A 22,017-nucleotide genomic window follows, 5' to 3' on the forward strand; every position below is an offset into this window, starting at 1 on the left:
TGAAGAGATCTCTAGTCTTTCCCATTCTGCTGTTTTCCTCTGTTTCTTTGCACTGATCTCTGAGGAAGGCTTTTTTATCTCTCCTTGCTATTCTTTGAAACTTTGCATTCAATTGGGAATATCTTTCCTTTTCTCCTTTGCTTTTCACTTCTCTTCTTTTCACAGCTATTTGTAAGACCTCCTCAGACAGCCATTTTGCTTTTTTGCATTTCTTTTTCTTGGGGATGGTCTTGTTCCCTGTCTCCTGTACAATGTCACGAACCTCCGTCCATAGTTCTTAAGGCACTCTGTCTATCAGATCTAGTCCCTTAAATCTATTTCTCATTTCCACTGTATAATCATAAGGGATTTGATTTAGGTCATACCTGAATGGTCTAGTGGTTTTCCCTACTTTCTTCAATTAAGTCTGAATTTGCCAATAAGATGTTTTATTAAGTTAAAAAAATGGAGGCCAAAAATAATACATAGCTTATGCTCTCATTTACATTGACAGTTCTTAAATAAGATTAAATGTGAAAGGATTGGCCCACAATGATAACAATAGTTATTATCTTTGTATGGTGGAATTATGATAGAATTTCTACTTTCCCTTTTAATATTTTATAATGATCATGCAGGTATACCTCATTTTAAAAGGGAAACAAAACCAGTCAGTACTTTAAAGGCTTGTGCTCTGTATGCATTGTGCCTCTGTAGTAAGGGATACTATTTCAGTTCAGTTCTGTCACTCAGTCATATCCAACTCTTTGCAACCCCATGGACTGGAGCACGCCAGGCTTCCCTGTTCATCACCAACTCCCAGAGCTTGCTCAAACTCATGTCCATTGAGTTGGTGATGCCATCGAACCATCTCATCCTGTTTCTTCCCCTTCTCCTCCTGCCTTCAATCTTTCCCAGCATCAGGGTCTTTTCAAATGAGTCAGTTCTTCACATCAGGTGGCCAACATATTGGAGTTTTAGCTTCAGCATTAGTCCTGCCAATGAATATTCAGGACTGATTTCCTTTAGAATGGACTGGTTGGATCTTCTTGCAGTCCAAGGGACTCTCAAGAGTCTTCTCCAACATCACAGTTCAAAAGCATCAATTCTTCAGCACTCAGCCTTCTTTATGGTCCAACTCTCACATCCATACATGACTACTGGAAAAACCATTGTTTTGACTAGATGGACCTTTGTTGTCAAAGTAATGTCTCTGATTTTTAATATGCTTTCTGGGTTGGTCATAGCTTTTCTTCCAAGGAGCAAGCATCTTTTAATTTCATGGCTGCAGTCACCATCTGCAGTGATTTTGGAGCCCAAGAAAATAAAGTCTGGATTCCATTTCCTCTACATGAAAGAAGCTGTAAAGTGAGGGTCAGATAGACTCCTGGACTCAGATCTGTTAATGCCCTGCCTCTTCCTAAATCTAGGAAAGATCAGTGTGAACAAGTCTCTTGGAGACCCATGTCAACTCTCATGTTATGGTCATATTTTAGAGATCATTTCTCTTTGATTTAGAGAAATTATTTTCCTTTGTAAGAAATTTAAGGATACAGTTAAGATATGGGGTTAAATTAAAAAAAAATTTTTTTTTCCACTGAAAGATCAATCTCACTTGCAATATAAGCTGTCCTCTAAAGTTAAGATCTAAAGGAGATTAGTCCTAGGTGTTCATTGGAAGGACTGATGCTGAAGCCGAAACTCCAATACTTTGGCCACCTCATGTGAAGTGTTGACTCATTGGAAAAGACCCTGATGCTGGGAGGGATTGGGAGCAGGAGAAGGGGATGACAGAGGATGAAATGGCTGGATGGCATCATCGACTCGATGGACATGAGTTTGAGTAAACTCTGGGAGTTGTTGATGGACAGGGAGGCCTGGCATGCTGCGATTCATGGGATTGCAAAGAGTCGGACACGACTGAGCGACTGAACTCAGCTGAACTGAAAGTTAAGAAACTAATAGTATTTTTGTTTCTTAAATATAAGCTAATTATTTAGCATTGGTTAAATTACATTCTCTCAGTCCATTGCAGGATGTTGTTGCAATAATCTTGACTGGTTTTGTTAATAAGAAGTTGTGGGTGATCTAGGGGAATAGAGCATCACTTAGGATAATAAAATCTGAATTGTTTCAACAGGTCGAGAGATCCGTCTGCCCCTCCGAATCAAAGGGGAAGGAATAGGACCAAAGATTCATTTCAACTTTGAGTTGCTGGATATTGGAAAAGTTTTTGTTGGATCTGTACATTGTTATGAGGTAAACATTAAGATTATTCATTGAGACTCAAAAGTATGTGCTGTTTTTGTTTGATTTTTTGTGTTTTTATTGATAAGAAATTTTTGCTATCATATTTTTTTTTACCGTTACTCACACCTATTTGGACCCCAAATGATCAAACTCCTCTTCCTCCCTCCCAGTTTTACTGAAGGAAGCAACTTTTCCCATCCCTTTCAGCCCTTCTAACTTTACAAAAGGCATCAAATTCATAATTTTATTGATTTTATCAGCATCATTTTATGAATTGCAAAGGGGGACACCATAAATATTAATACATCTCCCTATCTGCTTAATGTTTGTTCTCTGGCAACATAAATCCTACAGATGAGAGAATGGAGGACCTGTTACATTTTCCAGAATGTCCTAATGAGGAAAGCTGTTTTCACACTTCAGAGTTTTCTCTAATTTAAAATTTTAATTTAATTTTCCCTGATTTAAAAACCAATCATCCTGATTCCTGGAAGCTATCTCCCTGTTTTGCCTTTCCAATTAAATAGAAAATGATTTTTTTACATAGTGTTCCCATGGGTTCATGAGGATCAAAATTACTTCAGTGTCGCTTCATCATTAAATTCGTTTCTAGGACATTTGTTTACATTATATAAAACTATTACCTAGAAAGGTTATTGTGAAAAAATTCCTAAATTGTGTTTGTATTTCTATAAATGTAAAAACAAAAGCATTCATTTAGTGAGAGACAAATAGGCATCAGGTTCCGCGCTCTATTTTGTGTGCATGCCTACATGTGCATGTGTCATTTCTAATTTTTATGTACCTGTTTTATAAATGAGAAATATGAGGTGCATAGCAGTTAATTCAACATTCTCACCCTTCAGGTGTGTGGACCTCACATGTATTAGTTCTCTTGGTCCTCACAATAGCCATATGAAGTAGGTACAATGACTGTCCCCATTTTATAGCTGAGGAAGCTAGAGGAGGTAATGCTACATACCATAACAAGCAAATACAATAATGTATCTATTTTGTTCCTAACATAAAGTCCCGGACAAGCTTGCTCATCAGCGGAGGGCTCTCCTCCTGCGGAGGATCAGGAACTCAGCCTCCTATCTCATGGCTCTGCCACCCCTTACCCCTCACGTGTGACTTGAAGATTGCAGTGTCACGTGTATCACACTGATAGTAGAACATGGAGGGATGCGCACAAGAGGTTTTTATAGGAGGCAGCACCAGCGGTGGCACGTATCGCTTTTGTTCACATTCTGTGACTGCGAGGGTAATTGGGAAATGTAGTCTAGCTATAGACACAGGAAGAAGAGGATATAGGTCCAGTGAACAGCCAGCTTCATTCTGCCACATTTGTTAAGTAACTTGGCAAGGTCACATAGCTTGGAAATGTTAGTGAGCAGTGAGTGGCTCGGGCCTGACATCCTAGGGGAAGAGAAGGCCCTTTGCTGGCTTGTCAGTCTCTTGGCATCTCATTGTGGGCAAATCCGGTCTACAGGCAGCTCACCTTTCAGCCCAGCCTAACCTGGCATGGAAGGTAAGTGCCCAGGTGATGTTGAGAGCTTCCTGCTGTGTCATTTGTCATCACATTCATCAGAGTTAACGATATCCCAAATGGGATGATTTGAAAGGTAAATAGAGGTGTTAACATCATGTTGACGTGGAATATACCTAAGAGCACACTTTAAATGAAGTAATCAGTTGCATGACTATCAGAAAATGAAACGGGCACACCCACCATGTCGCATCGTGCTGTGTTGCATTCTGAAAAAAATAGTCATTTAGAGGGAAACAGATATGAATTCTTATTGAATTGGTATTCTGCCTGTAATTTATCCAGAATAAATTTCACTTATACCTTAAAGACTGTGTCTTATAGGTGCTGCAGCAGAAAAGAGCATTTAGTTCTGATGCAAAATGGATAGGGTTTGCCTGAATATAGTAATACTTTCTTACAAATTTTAAGAGAAGTGTACTTGAGCCCTTCACTTCCCACCCTCCCACATTTGAACAGTAACAAACCACAGCCAGCTAAATAAGTGTTAAATGGAGTGCAGCATTAGACTGGACAGTTTTGAGAGCTGTGCAGTGCCAGAGAAGGACATGGTAAGGTGCTTCTTATAGGAATATTTTGCACACATTGCGTATTTAATGCTGATGCCTCATTGCATCTCTGTTTCAATTTATTACATTACCTACTTGAGACGAATTTGAATAACTAGCTATTGCTCTTAGTCATTGCTGAGCTTAGCAGATACATAAAGAATAATCCCCAAGAGTATACACTGTTCCCCAGTGTAATTAGAAGAAAAACAAATGAGAGGTGAAGTTCTTCTATAAATTTCCCCCTCTCCAAGGAGTTGGACTACAGGGTAAGAGCATTACTAGTAATCAGAAGATGTCAGAACTGTGCTGCCAAACAATTTCCTGGATTCCGTATACATAAGTAGTTTCTGGTTTGTCAGGGGGGAGAAGAATGAAACGCATAATTCTTGAAAATAGAGTTGGCCCCTTATAGAAAATCTGAGTAAGACAACAGTAAAGACAGTCCTTGTACCAGCTCAGAGAGGAGAACAAAGGTCCTTCAAGTTAGCACCAATACCTTTGAGTTGCCTTCACGTTACCACTAACTAGTACATATCAGTTGCATCTTAAGCACAGATAAATCTTAAACTCATTTGGCTTAACACTGGTTATATAAATATCAATCACTGTCCTTTATGAACACTCATTGCCACTCACTAGTCTAAAAGTGACGTAAATTAATAAATTTCATTTTCATGGCAATCTGAGAAGTTAATAGTACTTATATTTTACCAGTAGGGAAATAGGCACAGAGAAGCTAAGCAGGTTCTTCAAGGTCAGTGGAGAAGCTGGGATTTGAACCCAGGCATTTGACTTCTGAGACCGTGGTCATAATCACTTTTCTACATGGTCTTTTTAAAAGGAGTAAAGAACAAAATGTGGTTCCTATGACCAAGGAACTTAGAACGAGGGAGATGGGAAATAAATGTAAAAAGATGAGTAACATCAAGTAACAGGTATCTTGTGGTGAATCATCCATCTTCTCTTGGCAGGAGCAGTTTCTTCCTTTGCAAGGGCCACTGTCTCTATCCTACTTGTGCTCTTGATTCCTTCTTCTCTGCTCCTTAGGAGGCAACCTAATCTAGTGGACCCCCTACACCCACCAAAATCCTATTATCTTGGTTATCTAGTCCCCTTTTCTTATTACAACATCAACATCTAATCTGGGCCTTGACCGCATTATCTCATTTAATAGTACAAATAGACTAGATCTCCTCTACCATACCGTCCTACAGCTTTGCCACCCCCATTTTCTCTTTTTACCACTAATATTGTCAAAACAGCAGTCTGGAACAGTCAACCACTATTTCCTCTGCATCTGTGCACTCCCTAAACTTTTGTACTCTGGATTCCTCAGTCACGCTCTGTTGGAATTACTTTCTTCTTTGAGGGCAGGGATGACCCAATTAAAAATAAAATATCTGTAGCATTTTCTCAAAGCTTATTCTCCTCGACCTCTGTCCACATTCAACGTCTTTTGGAAATTCTCTCTTGGCTTTCTCAGTTCCTGACATGCCTCACATACCTTTATGAATCTTTCCTATCTCCTCTTTTTTTTCCTCCAGTGATAGGTTGAGTGTAGGTTGAGGGCACTTACTACATAGAGAGAATGGCTGTTCACTTGTTCAGGTGTAAACATTGGCAAGGAATGGAGATTGTGTTCTAGAAGTCCAGGGGTAGAACTGTGTGGCAGTGCTACAGGTTCACGGCAGCAACTGTGGCAAATGGCAGCAGGAGCAGTCGACAGAGCCAGCGAAGAGGCCTCTAAATGCCAAGCACGAGCTTTTTACACACACCTAGTGTGCAATCAAATATGGGCAAATTGGTTCCAGAAACTGATATATAGGAATAAAACTTCTCTGTAGTAAAACAGTAGCTTGCCAAACAGTTATCTCTCCATTAGAGTTTGAGATGAAAGTATCAAAATAGGATGAAATCTAATGGTGCAACAAAGAGAATCTTTGCAATCTGGAATCCACAATTATATCTCATCTACATTCTTCAAGCTACATTATAAAGGTAGGCTTAGATAGTTCTTGCTCCTATATTCTGACTTGATTTTTACTTTTCAGCATGTCACTTAATCCCAGCCTTCTCATGTGTATAAGGGAAAGACCTACCTTCCCTTGATAATTTCATGGGTAGAATAAAAGGTATTTTAAGGTTTTTCTTCAGTAGATGTGATTATGATCAGTCTTTATAGCTTAAGTATAATACATATGACTAACTCCATTTTAAAGAGGAGATAAAAACACAAAATTATTTTCTGGCTTGGGACTCCTGTCTTTAAACAGAACACTGTTCATTTTTCCCCTGAGGTTTTTCTTTGGAGCTGTCTTCCTGCAGCTGTCTCTGTGTTGGTGCTTATATGAAAATAAATCACAGTTCCGTTGCTTACTTTTCTCATTCTTGTCTTTTTGATACAGGCAGTGCTATCCAACAAAGGCAGCATTGATGCCCTCTTCAATGTGATCCCTCCAGTTTCACCTCTGGGGGCCTGCTTTGTTTTCATTCCCAAGGAAGGCATCATCGAACCAAGCGGAGTCCAGGCTATCCAGATCTCCTTTAGTTCTACCGTCCTGGGGCACTTTGAAGAAGAGTTCCTGGTCAATGTGAATGGGTCACCTGAGCCTGTGAAATTGACCATTAGGTAAGTGCTTCTACAAGTAATATGGAAACTGAACTTTTTACCTATGCTTTCTTAAACTTCAAAACTAGATCACTTTATACATTAATGGAGAATTACTAGGTTGACAGAATATTTATTTTCTTTTCTTTTTTTTTTCCATTTATTTTTATTAGTTGGAGGCTAATTACTTTACAATATTTTAATGGTTTTTGCCATACATTGACATGAATCAGTCATGGATTTACAAGTATTCCCCATCCCAATCCCCCCTCTCTCTTCCCTCCCCACCCCAAGACCCCACTGGGTCTTCCCAGTGCACCAGCCCCTGTTAATAACACTATTGATACCTATCTGAAAATAACAATTTGACTCCCTACTGATTGCTTTTTAAAATCCAGGCACAAACATAAAATGTAAAAATAAAATCCTCTCATAAAATTATTTTAAAAACCAGAACTAGATCATGTCTTGAATATCAATATCTGTCTTTGTTGATATGAATACGTCAATATATAAGGGTGTTTTAAATTTCTACCAGTGTTTCTCTAGTAGACATGTATAACTTCTTGTAACATGGATGCAGTTGCTCTTTTGGGATCTAGTTTTTCTTTAAATTATAACCTTATAAAATAAAGACTTAAATTAGTTTCTACTTACTCTCTCTGTTTTACTATATTTAGGGAAAGTAAGTTACTAACACCTGGATAAAATCATCTTCTATGACTAAGCTTTGGCTGTCACCCTATTAATAGTTCCTCTAAACTTTCACCTTTTGTTTTTTTCCCATCTTTTGTTTTTATTTTAAGGAAATTATTTAAATGCTCTTACGTCTAATGCCGCCAAGAATTATAAAAGTCTACTTATAGTGTCAGTCAGCCAGTGCTAGACACTTGAAACTTTTGTGCTAGACATCTTTTGATGCCTTCTCCGACTGCTCTGTTTGTCTTCAGGTTTTAAAAAGAAGTTCTCTGTAACCAGCCCGTTGGCAGACCTATAACTTTGGTTCCTGTTGCTTTAGAAGTTCATGTCTTCAGAATAGATTGCAGATTCTATTTGGATTCCCACAGCAACAGGTTGTTAATTAGCCGATAGTCTCTCTTATTTTGGTTCAGAAGCCTAGCAGGACCTCACTCCATCTACATCTGAAGTCTCTCCCTTGAGGTCTAGAGATGACATAGAAAAGAGACAGGCACATTTCTGAGGCCTGAATGATCCTAGGAAAACTTATTGATTTTAAGATATCTACTGAAAATGTAGAATCTTAAGATTGACTTGAAGGTGATTACCATTTCTTCTCAATTCTTTCACCTAACTATCTCTGCTATAGGGTGAATTACATCCTCTCAAAATTCATATGTTGAAGTCCTAACACCCAGTACTTTACAATGTGACTGCACTTGGAGATAAGACTTTTAAAGAAGTAATTAAGGGAAAGTGAAGTCATATGAGTGGGCCTTAATCTAATATGAATGATATCCTTGTCAGAAGAGGACATTAGGACAGATACACAAATAGGAAAAGACCTATTTGTGGGAAGACTCAGGGAGAAGGTACCCATTTGCAAGCGAAAGAGAGAATTCCTCATAAGAAACCAGCCCTGCCAACATGTTGATCTTAGACTTCCAACCTACAGAACTATGAGGAAATAAATATGGACACAGTTAACAACAGAGCCCAAAGATACATGAAGCAGAAGTTTATATAATGGAAGAGAGAAATAGGTAATTGAACAGTAATAAATGGAAATGTCACTACCCCCCTTTCAATAATGGATAGAACAGCTCGCCAGAATATCTTAATAGAATAGTTGAATAATACCATAAACCAACTAGACCTAACAGAAACCTATAGAACTCGCCACCCAACAAGTGCACTTGGAGCATTTTCCAGAATAGACCATGTGTTAGGCCATAAAGCAAGTCTCAATAAATTTTAAATAATTTGAATCATGCAGAGTGTGTTCTTTAACTAGAAAGAAATAAAATGAAAAATCCAAAGTAGAAGAAAATGTAGAGAATTTACAAATATGTGGAAATTAAAAAACACACCTAAATTACCAATAGGGCAAAGAAAAAAATTACAAAATACTTTGAGATAAATGAAAGCAGAACACAGAGTACCAAAACTTATGAGATGTGGTAAAAGTAATGCTTTGAGGGAAATTGATAGCTGTGAGTGCCTGTATTTAAAAAGAAAAAAGATCTCAAATCAATAACCTAAATTTCTATGTTACAAAACTTGAAAAAGAAGAGCTAACTAAATCCAAAGCAAGCACAAGGAAGGAAATAATAAAGATTATAGTGGAAATTAATGAAATAAAAAAGAAAAACAATAGAGAAAAAATAAAACTGAAAGTTGTTTTTGTTTAACATTGTATTAAAAGTTCTAGCCAAGGCAATTAGGCAAGAAAAAGAAATAAAAGACTTTCAGATTGAAAAGGAAGAAGTAAAACTATCTCTCTATGCAGATGATGTGATTTTATATGTAGAATATTCCAAGGATTCCACCAAAAAGCTATAGAGCTAGCGATTGAGTTCAGAAAAATTATACAATATAGGCTCATATACAAAAATCATTTGTATTACTGGAGAGTAGCAATGAAAATTCAAAAATAAAATTAAGAAAATTCCTGTTACAATAGTTAAAAGAATGATATAGTTGGGAATAAATGTAACAAAAAAAAAGTGTTAGACTTACACATTGAAAACTACAAAACCTCATCAAAAATGAATTTAAAAGAAGACCTAAATAAGTGACATGAATTAGAAGACTTAGTATTAACCTAAGATGGCAAGATTTCACAAAGTGATATATAGATTCAACATGATTCTATCAAAATTCCAGCTGTCCTTTTGCAATAATTGATGAGCTGATATTAAAGTTTATATGGAAAGGCAAGAAATCCAGAATAGCCAAAATAATTTTTTAAAAAAACCCTAAATTTGGAGAATTTATATATCCCATTTCAAAACATACTACAGTTTTGATGCAGTAATCAAGCATCTGTTATTCTGGTATTAAGATAGGCATATAGATCAATGGCACAGAATTGAGATTCCAAAAATAAATTCATATGGTTATGGTCAGTTTATTTTTATCAAGAGTATCAAGAAAATTCAATGGGAAAAAGGATAGTGTTTTTCAGCAAATGATGCTAGAGCAACTGGATATCTACATTCAAAAGAATAAAGTTCCATGCACCCCCCCCCGTCCACCTCACACCATATACAGAATTAATATGGACTTCCCTTGTGGCTCAGACGGTAAAGTATCTGCCTGCAATGCAGGAGACTTGGGTTCAATCCCTGGGTCCAGAAGATGCCCTGGAGAAGGGAATGGCAACCCACCCCAGTATTCTTACTCAGATAATCCCATGGACAGAGGAGCCTGGCAGGGTATAGTCCATGGGGTCACAAAAAAGTCGGACATGACTTAGTGGCTAACACACACATAGACCAAAGACCTAAATGTAAAAACTAAAACTATAAAACTTTTAAAATAAAGCATAGGTGCAACTATACATGACTTTGGATTAGGCAAAGATTTCTTAAATATGACACCTAAGTATAAGCAATCAAAGGAAAAGTAAGTAAATTAGACTTCATCAGAATTTTTAAATTTTGTGCTTCAAAGGACACTATTAAGAAAATGAAAAAAGCAAACTACAAAATGGGAAAAAATACTTGTAAATCATATATCTGAAAAGGGGGATCTATCTAAGATATATACAGAACACTAACACTCAATAACAAAAAGACAACCCGGTTAAAAATGGGCAAACCGTCTGAGCAGACTTTTCTCTAAAAAAGATATGCAAGTAACTAATAACATGTGAATAGACTCTCAACATCATTAATCATCAAGGAGATGCAAATAGAAACCACACTGAGATGCAACTTCATACCTGTGTGGATGGCTATAACTTAAAAATAGAAAATAGCAAGTGTTGTAGAGAATGTAGAGAAATAAGAAGTCTCATACACTGATGGTGGGAATGTAAAATTTGCAGTCACTTTGGAACAGTCTGACAGGTTTTCGAAGAGGTAGACTTTGAATTACCTTATAATCTAGCAATCCATTCCTAGATACCTACCCAAGAAAAATGAAAATTTAAATCCACACAAAAACTTGCCCATGAATGTTTAACAGTGCATTATTCTTAGTAGCCAAAAGGTGGAAATAATCCAAGTGTCTCCCAGCTGATGAATGGATAAATAAAACATGGTCTGTTCACACAATGGAATGTTATTAAGGAATATATAAAAAGGAATGAGAAAAGAAAGAAGGATGTACATGCTACAACATGGTACCTGTTAAGTGGGTGAATTTATAGCATATGAATTATATTTGAATGAGGCTGTTATTTTTTTTACAATTTCCAAGAGCCTGTAATATTGAATAATAGTTCTGTCATTTCATGGGTGAATTTTTTAAATCTCTCTTCCCCTAAAGATCCCAAGCATGCTCTATATAGTGTTGCATGTCACTAGCAATGTCTGAATAGATCAGAATGTACTTGTGTTCTCCACTATGAATAGCAGAGTTTAGAAATCTTCTAGGAACCTTTTCACAAGTAAGTTTGGACTAGTTAATACTCCAGGTATTCTATGAAGTTTAGGTCTCTTAAGTCTCTGGACCTTACCATTCATACCAGCTCCCATGCCTTTTTTTTTTTTTTTTTGCATGTTCACTCCTTGTTTCTTGCAAAGGAAAGGAAAATCTGACTGTGGAAAGAATGTTTATTTCATCCTAAAACGAATTACAAATTGCTAAGAGAAATATTCTTGTCTAAATTGCATTTGTCCAGAATTGTTCTAGCATGTCATACCACAAACAGTAATTTTGAAAACTTGGTAAATATGTGGTGTCACAAATAAATGTCTAATGATAAAGGTTGAAATACATGTACAATTTATTATTTACTTTCAGTTCCACACAGTAATGCTCATTTTACTTATGCCTTTGCCAGGGACACTCTCTTGGGCCTTATAGCCCAGGAAGTCTCTATAAAGTTTATGTTGTGGATTCTGAAATTTTATTTCTTATTCTTTCACTGTCAGGTAATCTTCTTTCCTCAATACCACATAATTTTTGCTAGTATACCTTGAAAGTTACCAGAACTATTGCTGAATTTTTTTCTATTTCTGTTTATTTCTCCAACTGCATGACACAGTACTTAAAGTGGTTGGATAAACAACACTGTAAAATTGAAGTGATTTTTAAAAATTACCTATAAGCAATTTTATACTCTCCTATTTTTACATATGTGACTTTATGAAGTTTAACTGTAGCATATTTTTCATTCAGTCTGTTTTACATAACAACATAATAATTCAATCACTCTATCTCTTGGTCTTTAAAATTCTAATCTTAACAGACCACTGCATTGGTGTTGGGTACCATCTTGGCAGAGACTGTCCTAATATTCAGAATCCCTGTTTGAATGGATATGACAGTGTCTAAGCCCAGTTGGTATTCAGCTGCCGTTCCCTTAGTTATATGTGCCTTTGAACAAATGCGATTTAACTCTGGTTTTTTCCTGCTTCACTGATTAAATGACTGCATTGTGCAGTTTTGTGATCTTCTTTCCTATTTCTTTATGCTTTTGTGCACTGCAGACTCTTTTGATCTATTCGTTACTTTGGCCTCCCAAAAACTTTTTTTACAAATCAAGTATCTAATCTGTAGGCTCGTTTGACTTCATTCTCAGCTGGATCCTAATTCCTCCTGAGTACCAGCTGCTCCTTTTGAAACCACTTTGGATTATTAGCATAAAATAGAAAAGATGGTCCTGGGAAAGGCTTTTAGAATCCAGACTTCCTGCACTGAGTCTTTGTTGTCATCTCTCCTCCCAGGCTTGCAGGAGCCCCTCAACATATTATAGTCAGATCTGTAGCAGCCGGAAGTATCACTGGGGCACCAAGTTCATTCAGCATGGTTTGACACACCTACATCACCAACATCTGGATCTGGGTGGATTAGAAGACTCAGGCTTAGTGGGATTTCTGATATTTGTGCGTCTATAACTTTTGAAAGCCTGACACACAAATGGGAAATTATTTCAGTTCTTACCTTTGGTCTAGAGATTTTAGGGACATAGACCATAGAAAAAGGCAAGAATAAACAAATATCTGATATATTAGTTTTCTATTGCTGCTGTAACAAATTACCACAAACTCAGTAGCTTAAAGCAATACACATATATTATTTTAAGTCCAACACAGGTCTTACGGAGCTAAAATCAAAGTATTGGCCAGGGCTGGCTTTGTTTATGGTAGCTCTTGGGGAGCATTTGTTTCCTAACCTTGTTTGGCTTCTTGATGCTGCCCACAGTCTTTAGCTCATGACCTCCCTCCTCCATCTTCAAACCTAGCAAAAGCTGGTTGAATCTTTCTCACACTGCCTCACTCCTACCTTGTCTTCTGCCTCCATGTTCTGATTTTAAAGATCCTAGTGATTGCACTGAACCCAACTAGATAAGTCAGGCTGATGTCCATATCCTGTGTGCATGCCTTCTAAGTCATTTAGGTCGTGTCCAACTCTCTGCAGCCTGATGGATTGTAGCCCCCCAGGCTCCTCAGTCCATGGGGTTCTCCACGCAAGAATACTGGAGTGGATTGCCATGCCCTCCTCCAGGGGATCGTCCCAGCCTAGGGATTGGACCCGCATCTCTTACATCTCTTATATCTCTTACATTGGTAGGCAGGTTCTTTACCAGTAGCATCACCTAGTAAGCCCAATTTCCTTATTTTAAGTTCAGTTAATTAGCAACTTCAATTCCTTCTGCTACCTTAATTAGTCTTTGCCATGTAACCTAGTATATTCATAGATTCTGGGGTTTGTTAGCAGATAGACATCTTTGGGGACCAATATACTATCTACCACACCTGAAGTCAGCTAGAAGCTATGGAATCTCTGTTATTTATTTTAAGCTAGAGCATCACTCCAAGATCATGAGCCTTGCATGAGAGGGAAACAGAAAATCAACAGTTAAAGAGTCCTTAAAGGCCACCTATTCCCGTCTTCTCTTGTGTATGTTAGGAGAAAAACTGAGACCTACAGAGGTAAAGTGATTGACCAAGATCACAGCTAGTTGGTGGTAGGAACTGGATTAAAGCAGATTTATAAAAGTGTGGGCCAAGGAATACTGGTATCATTGATAGTCTTTGATGTCTATACCTGGATTAGACCTATAATTTTTTCTTGTCTGAATTAATAACTTGTCATGTTGTGTATCTCATCCACATTAACATTTTGTGCCATTAGTTTAGTGGTGTGTCTTCTCTGCCTCATCACTGGTAGGAATATGGTGATAAGTTAACCATAGCATCATTCGCTAAAACGCAAAGGTTTGAGTTGTAAAGGAATTTTAAGAACCATTGTGATTGACCATCATCTCACAGTTTCAGTGAGTCCTAGATGATTCTGTAATTGATTAAATGCCAAATTATGGTTTTCAGTGCTCACTCTCTGCCCACTTCTTGACTGTTACCTTGAATTCATTGGGTTCCCTTTCCATTCCCTCAGTGTATATTCTTACTTCCAGAGGCTGTGTCATTGGACCTACCTTCCATTTTAATGTTCCTGCTCTGCGTTTTGGTGATGTTTCCTTTGGTGAGTACTTTTCCATTTTAAATTAGATATTGAGAAAAATTCCTTTTCCCTCTATGTGGGAGGGAGAAGGTTTACAAAGAATTTCTCTTGCCATTTTGTGTGGGCAATAGCTAAGAGGTTCTAGAATTGTTCTTCTGCTCTAGCACTTTGTTGCCATTTCCTAGTTTTTAGGTGAACATTTTAGCCTTGTGCTGGACACTAGTAGTTGTCAGGCCATGGCTGTCCACCCCCTTCCTGCAATAGAACAACAGAATGCTTTATGTTTCACTCCACTATCTGAACATTCTGAACACTCTTTTTTTCTGTAGATTTTGACTGCCCACTTTGGCTACACAGCCTGTCAACAGAGATGCTCTCAAATTTAAAGTGAACTCAGTGGTGGTTTAAGTCAGGTGTTTTATCACTTCAAATTAAAGACTCTTCTTTATTGTTGTATAGACTTTTTACTCACTTGCTTCACTGAGTCATTATCTCCCATCTGAACTTCCCCAATAATAGAACTGATAACAACAGTGGAAGCAAATTTACTTATTAATTGGTTCTTTCTTGCAGTCCAATTGCTGCTAAGTAATAATATGAAATATGACATTTAAACACATTAGCAGTCCTAGGGTGAGGCACTCTTTAAGGTTTACATTTTAAAGATAGAAGACCTGAGCACTGGAACAGTTAAATAACTCCCAAAGGTCACACAGCTGTAGAAGAATTAGTATTTCAATTGAGATCTATCTAAATCATATTTTGTCAACTTGGGTGTTGACAGTTGCCCCTAGAGAAGCAAAAATTGATTCCTAGGGGCTGAGAAAACTTAGATATAACAATTGTTTGTGTCCAAAGGTCCACCCTACCCAACAATCTTTTTCCTTGGTATTTATTTCTCTTGTTAGAGAGAATTGAGTCTACTTTAAGTCATATTTAATTAACTGATTTGATGATATAAAATTAGTTTATCACAATGGTTCTTTTTAGGAGGTGGTAATTTTTTTTTAATTGAGAAACCCTAGTCTGAATCTTTATTCCTTAATCATTTCCATTTTGCTCTATTGTTTTCCATTTTGACTTTTATTTCTTTTGCTTCGTTTCAAGTTGGCCCATCTAACTTGGGGAAAAATAGTTCTTAAGAAAAATCGTAATGCCTTTATAAATTGCTTTAGCACGTGGATGTTGTAAAAGTGTTTTAAAATTCAGAGCACATGTATTTATACGATGCCCCCATCCTGACCTGTGTTGTATTGGGTAAGGCACCTACCATAAGAAAGTTTATATAAATGAAGTTGAATGTCTCTTCATGTAGAATGTGAAAATGGCTAGAGAGATGTTTACAGATCTGTAGGGCATATTTGAATGATAGGCTCCTTTGAAGGAAAATAAAAGTGACCTGCAACTTGAAGGGTAACTGTGACAGATGCACAATAAGAGGCGATACAGAAGCTAGACTCTTGTGATATGAGAGGTTAGAAGACGGTACAGAGCCATGACCCAAGACTACCCAAGTCTGAGATCTGAGAACTTCCTCTCTTGAGCCCACCTTCAGAACCCAAATTGCCTTTTCTTTGAGTTTGGAGACGGATTCCTTAGTCTTCTCTCTGTTATGACAAGAAAGGTTAACAATAGCATACCCTTTTTTCTTGCCAACAGGAAATCTAAGGTTGTTTGATTTTCGTAACACTTGGGTCAGTGAATTCAAGCTACTTTTCTGTGCTTCTGGATTCTGCACTATAATGACCAAAGTTAGGAACAGTTTTGTAACAATCTTTCAAAATTATCTTGTGATAATATTTCAAGTTCCAAAATTGGAACTAGAGTCTTCATGACTCCAATACCAGGTATCATGTATTTCTTCAGGTAGATTGGCCTCCTACCACAAAGAAACATGGTTCATTGGGGAATTATTTATTTGAAGTTCTCTAATTATTACCCCACCTATGCAGGTAGGGCTTTGATGAGAGAGAGAAAATAAAGCATGTTACTGGCTCAGGGACGAAAGACAAATAGAGGTGTACATTGGTAGTTCCAGATGCAAGAGAGAAAAGAACTGTTACAGAAGCCAGCCATACATTGGAGGACTTGTTAAATTATTTCAGTTTGACAGATACATTGCGTGGAGTTAAGCAAGGTCTGCAGGGACTATAGTGGGGCTGGGTAGTACATTAGGGTGACTGAAGTTGATAATATCATCCCCTTATGGGCACTAAGGCCCATTCTTGAAGAGGCATCAGTTGCGGGCTAGTAGTAGAGACATGGCATTTACTTGATTACAGATAAAGATCTAGATTTGGCATCACAGGGTCTGCTGGTTTTGATGATGTTAGGATATTGTAATTATCATAAAGTAGGTAAGAGGTAATAGTACTATTGGTTGGTATCTAAAATATTTAAAGTATGGGTATAGCAAGCACAGATAAGAAAGCCTTCCTCAGTGATCAGTGCAAAGAAACAGAGGAAAACAGCAGAATGGGAAAGACTAGAGATCTCTTCAAGGAAGTTAAAGATACCAAGGGAACATTTCATGGAAAGATGGGCTCAATAAAGGACAGGAATGGTATGGACCTAACAGAAGCAAAAGACATTAAGAAGAGGTGGCAAGAATACACAGAAGAGCTGTACAAAAACGATCTTCATGACCCAGATAATCACGATGGTGTGATCACTCACCTAGAGCCAGACATTCTGGAATGCAAAGTCAAGTGGGCCTTAGGAAGCATCACTATGAACAAAGGTAGTGGAGGGGATGGAATTCAGTTGAGTGATTTCAAATCCTAAAAGATGATGCTGTGAAAGTGCTGCACTCATTATGCCAGCAAATTTGAAAACTCAGCAGTGGCCACGGGACTGGAAAAGGTCAGTTTTCATTCCAATCCCAAATAAAGGCAATGGTAAAGAATGCTCAAACTACCAAACAATTGCACTTATCTCACATGCTAGTAAAGTAATGCTCAAAATTCTCCAAGCCAGGCTTCAGCAATACGTGAACTGTCAACTTCCAGATGTTCAAGCTGGTTTTAGTAAAGGCAGAGGAACCAGAGATCAAATTGCCAACATCTGCTGGATCATTGAAAAAGCAAAAGAGTTCCAAAAGAACATCTATTTCTTCTTTATTGACTATGCCAAAGCCTTTGACTGTGTGGATCACAACAAACTGTGGAAACTTCTGAAAGAGATGGGAATACCAGACCACCTGACTTGCCTCTTGGGAAATCTGTATTCAGTTCAGGAAGCAACAGTTAGAGCTGGACATGGAACAACAGACTGGTTCCAAACTGGGAAAGGAGTACATCAAGGCTGTATATTGTCACCCTACTTGTTTAACTTATATGCAGAGTACATCATGCGAAATGCCAGGCTGGATGAAGCACAAACTGGAATCAAGATTGCTGGGAGAAATATCAATAACCTCAGATATGCAGGTGACATCACCCTTATGGCAGAAAGAGAAGAAGAAAAAAAGAGCCTCTTGATGAAAGTGAAAGAGGAGAGTGAAAACATTGGCTTAAAGCTCAATATTCAGAAAACTAAGATCATGGCATCCGGTCACAAAGAGTCAGACACGACTGAGCGACTGAACTGAACTGCTGGAGATTGTGATGGTAGGATTGGATGTTGGATGTCATATCTAATAATTAATTACTTTGACTAAAGCTACAGTATTGAGAGAGTTAAATTATAGAATTTGGGTAGTGATTGTCCCTAAAGGAACACTGGGACATTGATAACTCCTCAGATTGATCAAGAAATGAAATGAACCAAATCATCAGTGGTATACCAGGTGATAGATCAAATGGGGCAGGATAAATATCTGCAAAGTCACTATTTTTCAGGAGGTACAAGAACTTGCTGAATGAGAATAAGGAAATTGGAAGGCTCTGGTTTCTCTGTGGACTTGACCATTAGATAATTTAGACAGAGAAGTTAGGGTTTGAGGGCAGAGTTGTTGGGATAAATAAATATAAGCGTCAAAAATACACATGACCTAGTATTAACTAGCAGTATTTTACTCAAGGAGAAGTATTTAAGTTAACTTTAGGAAGGTGTAAAGTAGAGAGATATGGGCAAAGCTTAATTGTCGTGATCATAGGAAGTTCTTAGAAAGGTTGGCAGAAGAGATTACAGTAGGCATAAGCAAAGCCTAGATTTGAGTAAGGGATCATTAGCAGTAATGGAGAAGGCAATGGTACCCCACTCCAGTGTTCTTGCCTGGAGAATCCCAGGGACGGGGGAGCCTGGTCGGCTGCCATCTATGGGGTCACACAGAGACGGACACGACTGAGTCAACTTAGCAGCAGCAGAAGCAGCAGTAAAGGGAAACACAACAGCGATATCAGAAGGATTAAGAATTAATATGACCTTAAGGTAGAATGACCTTAAGGTAATATGACCTTAAGGTAGAGAATAATATGGCAGAATGATAAGAACGAAAGTATACAAGGTAAAGTGTGAAACTCAGTAATACCAGGTATGTTGCAAAATCTTGTTCTGTCACTCATGAGCAGAATTTTTCAACTTCATTTCGAGTCTGCTGTTTCTGAGGATCTTAGAATAGCAATCTACTGCTGAGGTGACTGATTTCTGAAAGTTCATTTTAGCAAATTTCCACTTAAGATCTCCAGCCAGGGACTTCCCTGGTGGTCCAACAGTTAAGAATCCACCTTGCAATGCAGAGGATGGAGGTTTGATCCCTGGTTTGGGAACTAAAGTTCCATGTGCTGCACAGCGTGGCCAAGATATTAAAAAAAAAAAAAAAAAAAAGGAAAGGAAAACTAAAGAATCTCTAGTAAGAGTAGTTTTCTATACACCTTCAGCCAGTAATTCAGTTTCTTTGGGCATCTTTTTATCCAAAAGCTCACCTCCTAGTTAGTTGTAGGGTCAGTTGTTAGAAGGCCGTAAAGACTATTGGTTTATTTTTTCATTTTTGAAGCTGAAAAAAGGGAAAGTTTCTGAGGGTGAGCTTTTGGAAGGCTTCTTGAACTTATAGGTGAGTTGGTTCTAGACAATGTTTAGTTACATCTCTATTAAGGAAACTTGATTCAGATTGATAAAGACACTTGTAATCCCATGGTTCTTCTAGTTTTTATTTCCTAAGGTGAATAACCTTTGAGTTTCCAGAGGGAGCTAACCTGGTCTGATAGACATTAGAACTAAAAGTAAAACTCTTCACTAAAGAAATCCAGGAGGCTTAGAGAGCTTGGCCAGTTTAAGATCAGTAGTAAAATTTTTATGCTCTATATTTTCCAAAGATTGTGGATTGTGACATTTTTTCATCAAATGGTTAATATACTGTAGGATTCTTTATAACTCTTCTACATAAGGCTGGTGTTCCCCATGGGGGAAAGTTATCAAGTACAATGATTGAGTCGTATTTACAGCAGCAGCCTTTCTGTATAGGAAGGCTCAAATCTGTCTCAAGACAGACAGTTACAACAACGTGTTTTAACTGTATAATTTTGGCATAGCCCATTTGTATTTGAAAGGTCCTCTGAAGTATGATTTAGACCCACAACTGACTGCACATTTTTTTCTGGAATATGATAGCAGGATGTAAGACAGGAGCCAGTTACAGAGGAGAAATTTTCCTATCAACTCTTATTCAGAAATTATCTTCTTTATGATGGGACCTGTGGTATAAGATTTTTGTCAAAGACCAGCTCAGACTTTGGGGCACTTCATACTTGGGGTATGAGAAACCATTGAAGTGAACAGAGGATCCCATTTTTAAGTAATGTTTGTTTTCTAAGTCTGAATATTTTTATCTTCAAAATGAATTGTGCAAATGTGCCTATTGATCTCCTATATTGTGAAATATTTCTATAGACAGCTACAATAATACCATCTGTTTTTGCACAATGTTCTGCCAATACATTTCTCTTTGCTTTGTGGAGATTTTTATTTTACTAGAAAAATTAGGAATCCATTGTCTAAAATATCCAATGAATTCCCAAAAGTCTGTCACTTGTAATTTAATGTTTCGTCTTGGGTATTGCTGAATCAGTTTAACACTCTTCTTAGTTAGGATCCATTATTGGTAGAGAGATAATGTTCCAAACAATTTATCACCTTTTGTCAGAATTGAAAATTTTCCTTTGTAGCCTTGTGATCTTTTGCCCCTAGTTTCCTTAAGTTTCTTTTTCGGGGCTTTCTAGGTCAGATGAAAATATACATCTTGAATGAGAATCAAACCTCCTAAGACTACAATCTTTTAAATCATTATTTAAGTACTGAGAGAGTTATGAAAGTGTCTCTTTTGAGTCTTTGAGGCAGTCTGGCCAAGTGTGTTGTTAATTATTTGAAGAAAAGACACATAGATGTTGATTTTTTTTAATGTGTTAGATGTAAAGTGCTTGCATTCAGATGGACAGTAGAACAGTAATTCAGATTTGATGCAACCAGAAACCTAGGAATAACATTTGTATTAATGAATGTTTGATCTTTAATAAAGCAATATCCTCTTTTTGGGGGCTTCTACACAAGCAATACAGGCTACTACAAGTAGTTGTACAAGGAATTGTTCTAGCTAGAAGGTTGTAATTGACTTTATTCTCAGAAAAACTTACAGATTCAGGAATGCAGTCTGGGCAGTGGTTTGGAAAGACACATGTGAACCTTTATAGGATCCAATTCCAAATTACACCGTACATTTGAAGAGTGTTTATCCCATAAATGATAAGGTAAAATAAGGAAGAATCTGTAGTTTTAAGAGACATTTTGAAAAATTTCAGAGAAGTCAGATGAAGCAATTATATGATTGTGAAAATGACTTTCTAGCAATATCTCTGGAATTTCCAAGAATAATCTTTCAAGTGCCCTTAATCACACAATTCTTCCATAAAATGTCTCTTCCAAGGAGGTGCGAAATTATGAGGGAGACGTGGATGTGTTTCCTCCAACAGTCCTAATGTGTAGACAGAGGCTCAGACGGGGAGAAGTAGATCAGTTCAAAATATCCCCAGCAGTGCTGCAGCAATTACTCCAGGAGACCAGTTGTATTTTATCCCAGTAGGTTTCAACATAGAAAGAGAAGTGTTTACATCCAGTAGAAATATGCATATTTATTCTCTTATGGTTTTAGATCATTCTTGTTCTGAAAATGGTAGCAGATACAATGACCACCTAGGGAATCCAAAATCAGAGTTTGGTTTATTGCTTGCCAGGCAAAAAGGAGCCACATCTCTTAGGAAAGGAACACAAATCTCCCTGAACTGAATGTAGGAGGGCTAAAAAATAACATTAAATAACATTAAAAAGCAGTTTCGTCTCAGGGAGGTGAAAGCTTTGGCCAGCGAGTCTTTGGCCAGCTCAAAAGCAGGTCGTAAAGTCTCTCTCAGGAGAGGCTATTATTCGATTTTGTGTCATCTACTCTAAGAGCAAGAGCCTCAGACAAGTCTGGGATGAAATATATAATGTGTTGGCAGGCTCTGGTCACACAGCAAGCAAAGCTGCGTGGGCTTCTCCTTTCACACACCAGCAAATAA

At 37.5% G+C, this 22,017-nt stretch overlaps 1 protein-coding gene across 1 annotated transcript in view; it reads left to right on the forward strand.

The window, feature by feature from the left end:
* LOC136157472 (hydrocephalus-inducing protein homolog) overlaps positions 1 to 22,017 on the forward strand; it is a 162,061-nt gene that overhangs the window by 134,300 nt on the left and 5,744 nt on the right. The window contains exons 11-13 of the mRNA XM_065919346.1: positions 2,120 to 2,238; positions 6,735 to 6,958; positions 14,484 to 14,551. Coding sequence (XP_065775418.1) covers positions 2,120 to 2,238; positions 6,735 to 6,958; positions 14,484 to 14,551 — 411 coding nt within the window. The remainder of the gene's footprint in view (positions 1 to 2,119; positions 2,239 to 6,734; positions 6,959 to 14,483; positions 14,552 to 22,017) is intronic.

The sequence above is a fragment of the Muntiacus reevesi genome, chromosome 2 (assembly GCF_963930625.1).
Source record: "Muntiacus reevesi chromosome 2, mMunRee1.1, whole genome shotgun sequence".
Taxonomy (NCBI): domain Eukaryota; kingdom Metazoa; phylum Chordata; class Mammalia; order Artiodactyla; family Cervidae; genus Muntiacus; species Muntiacus reevesi.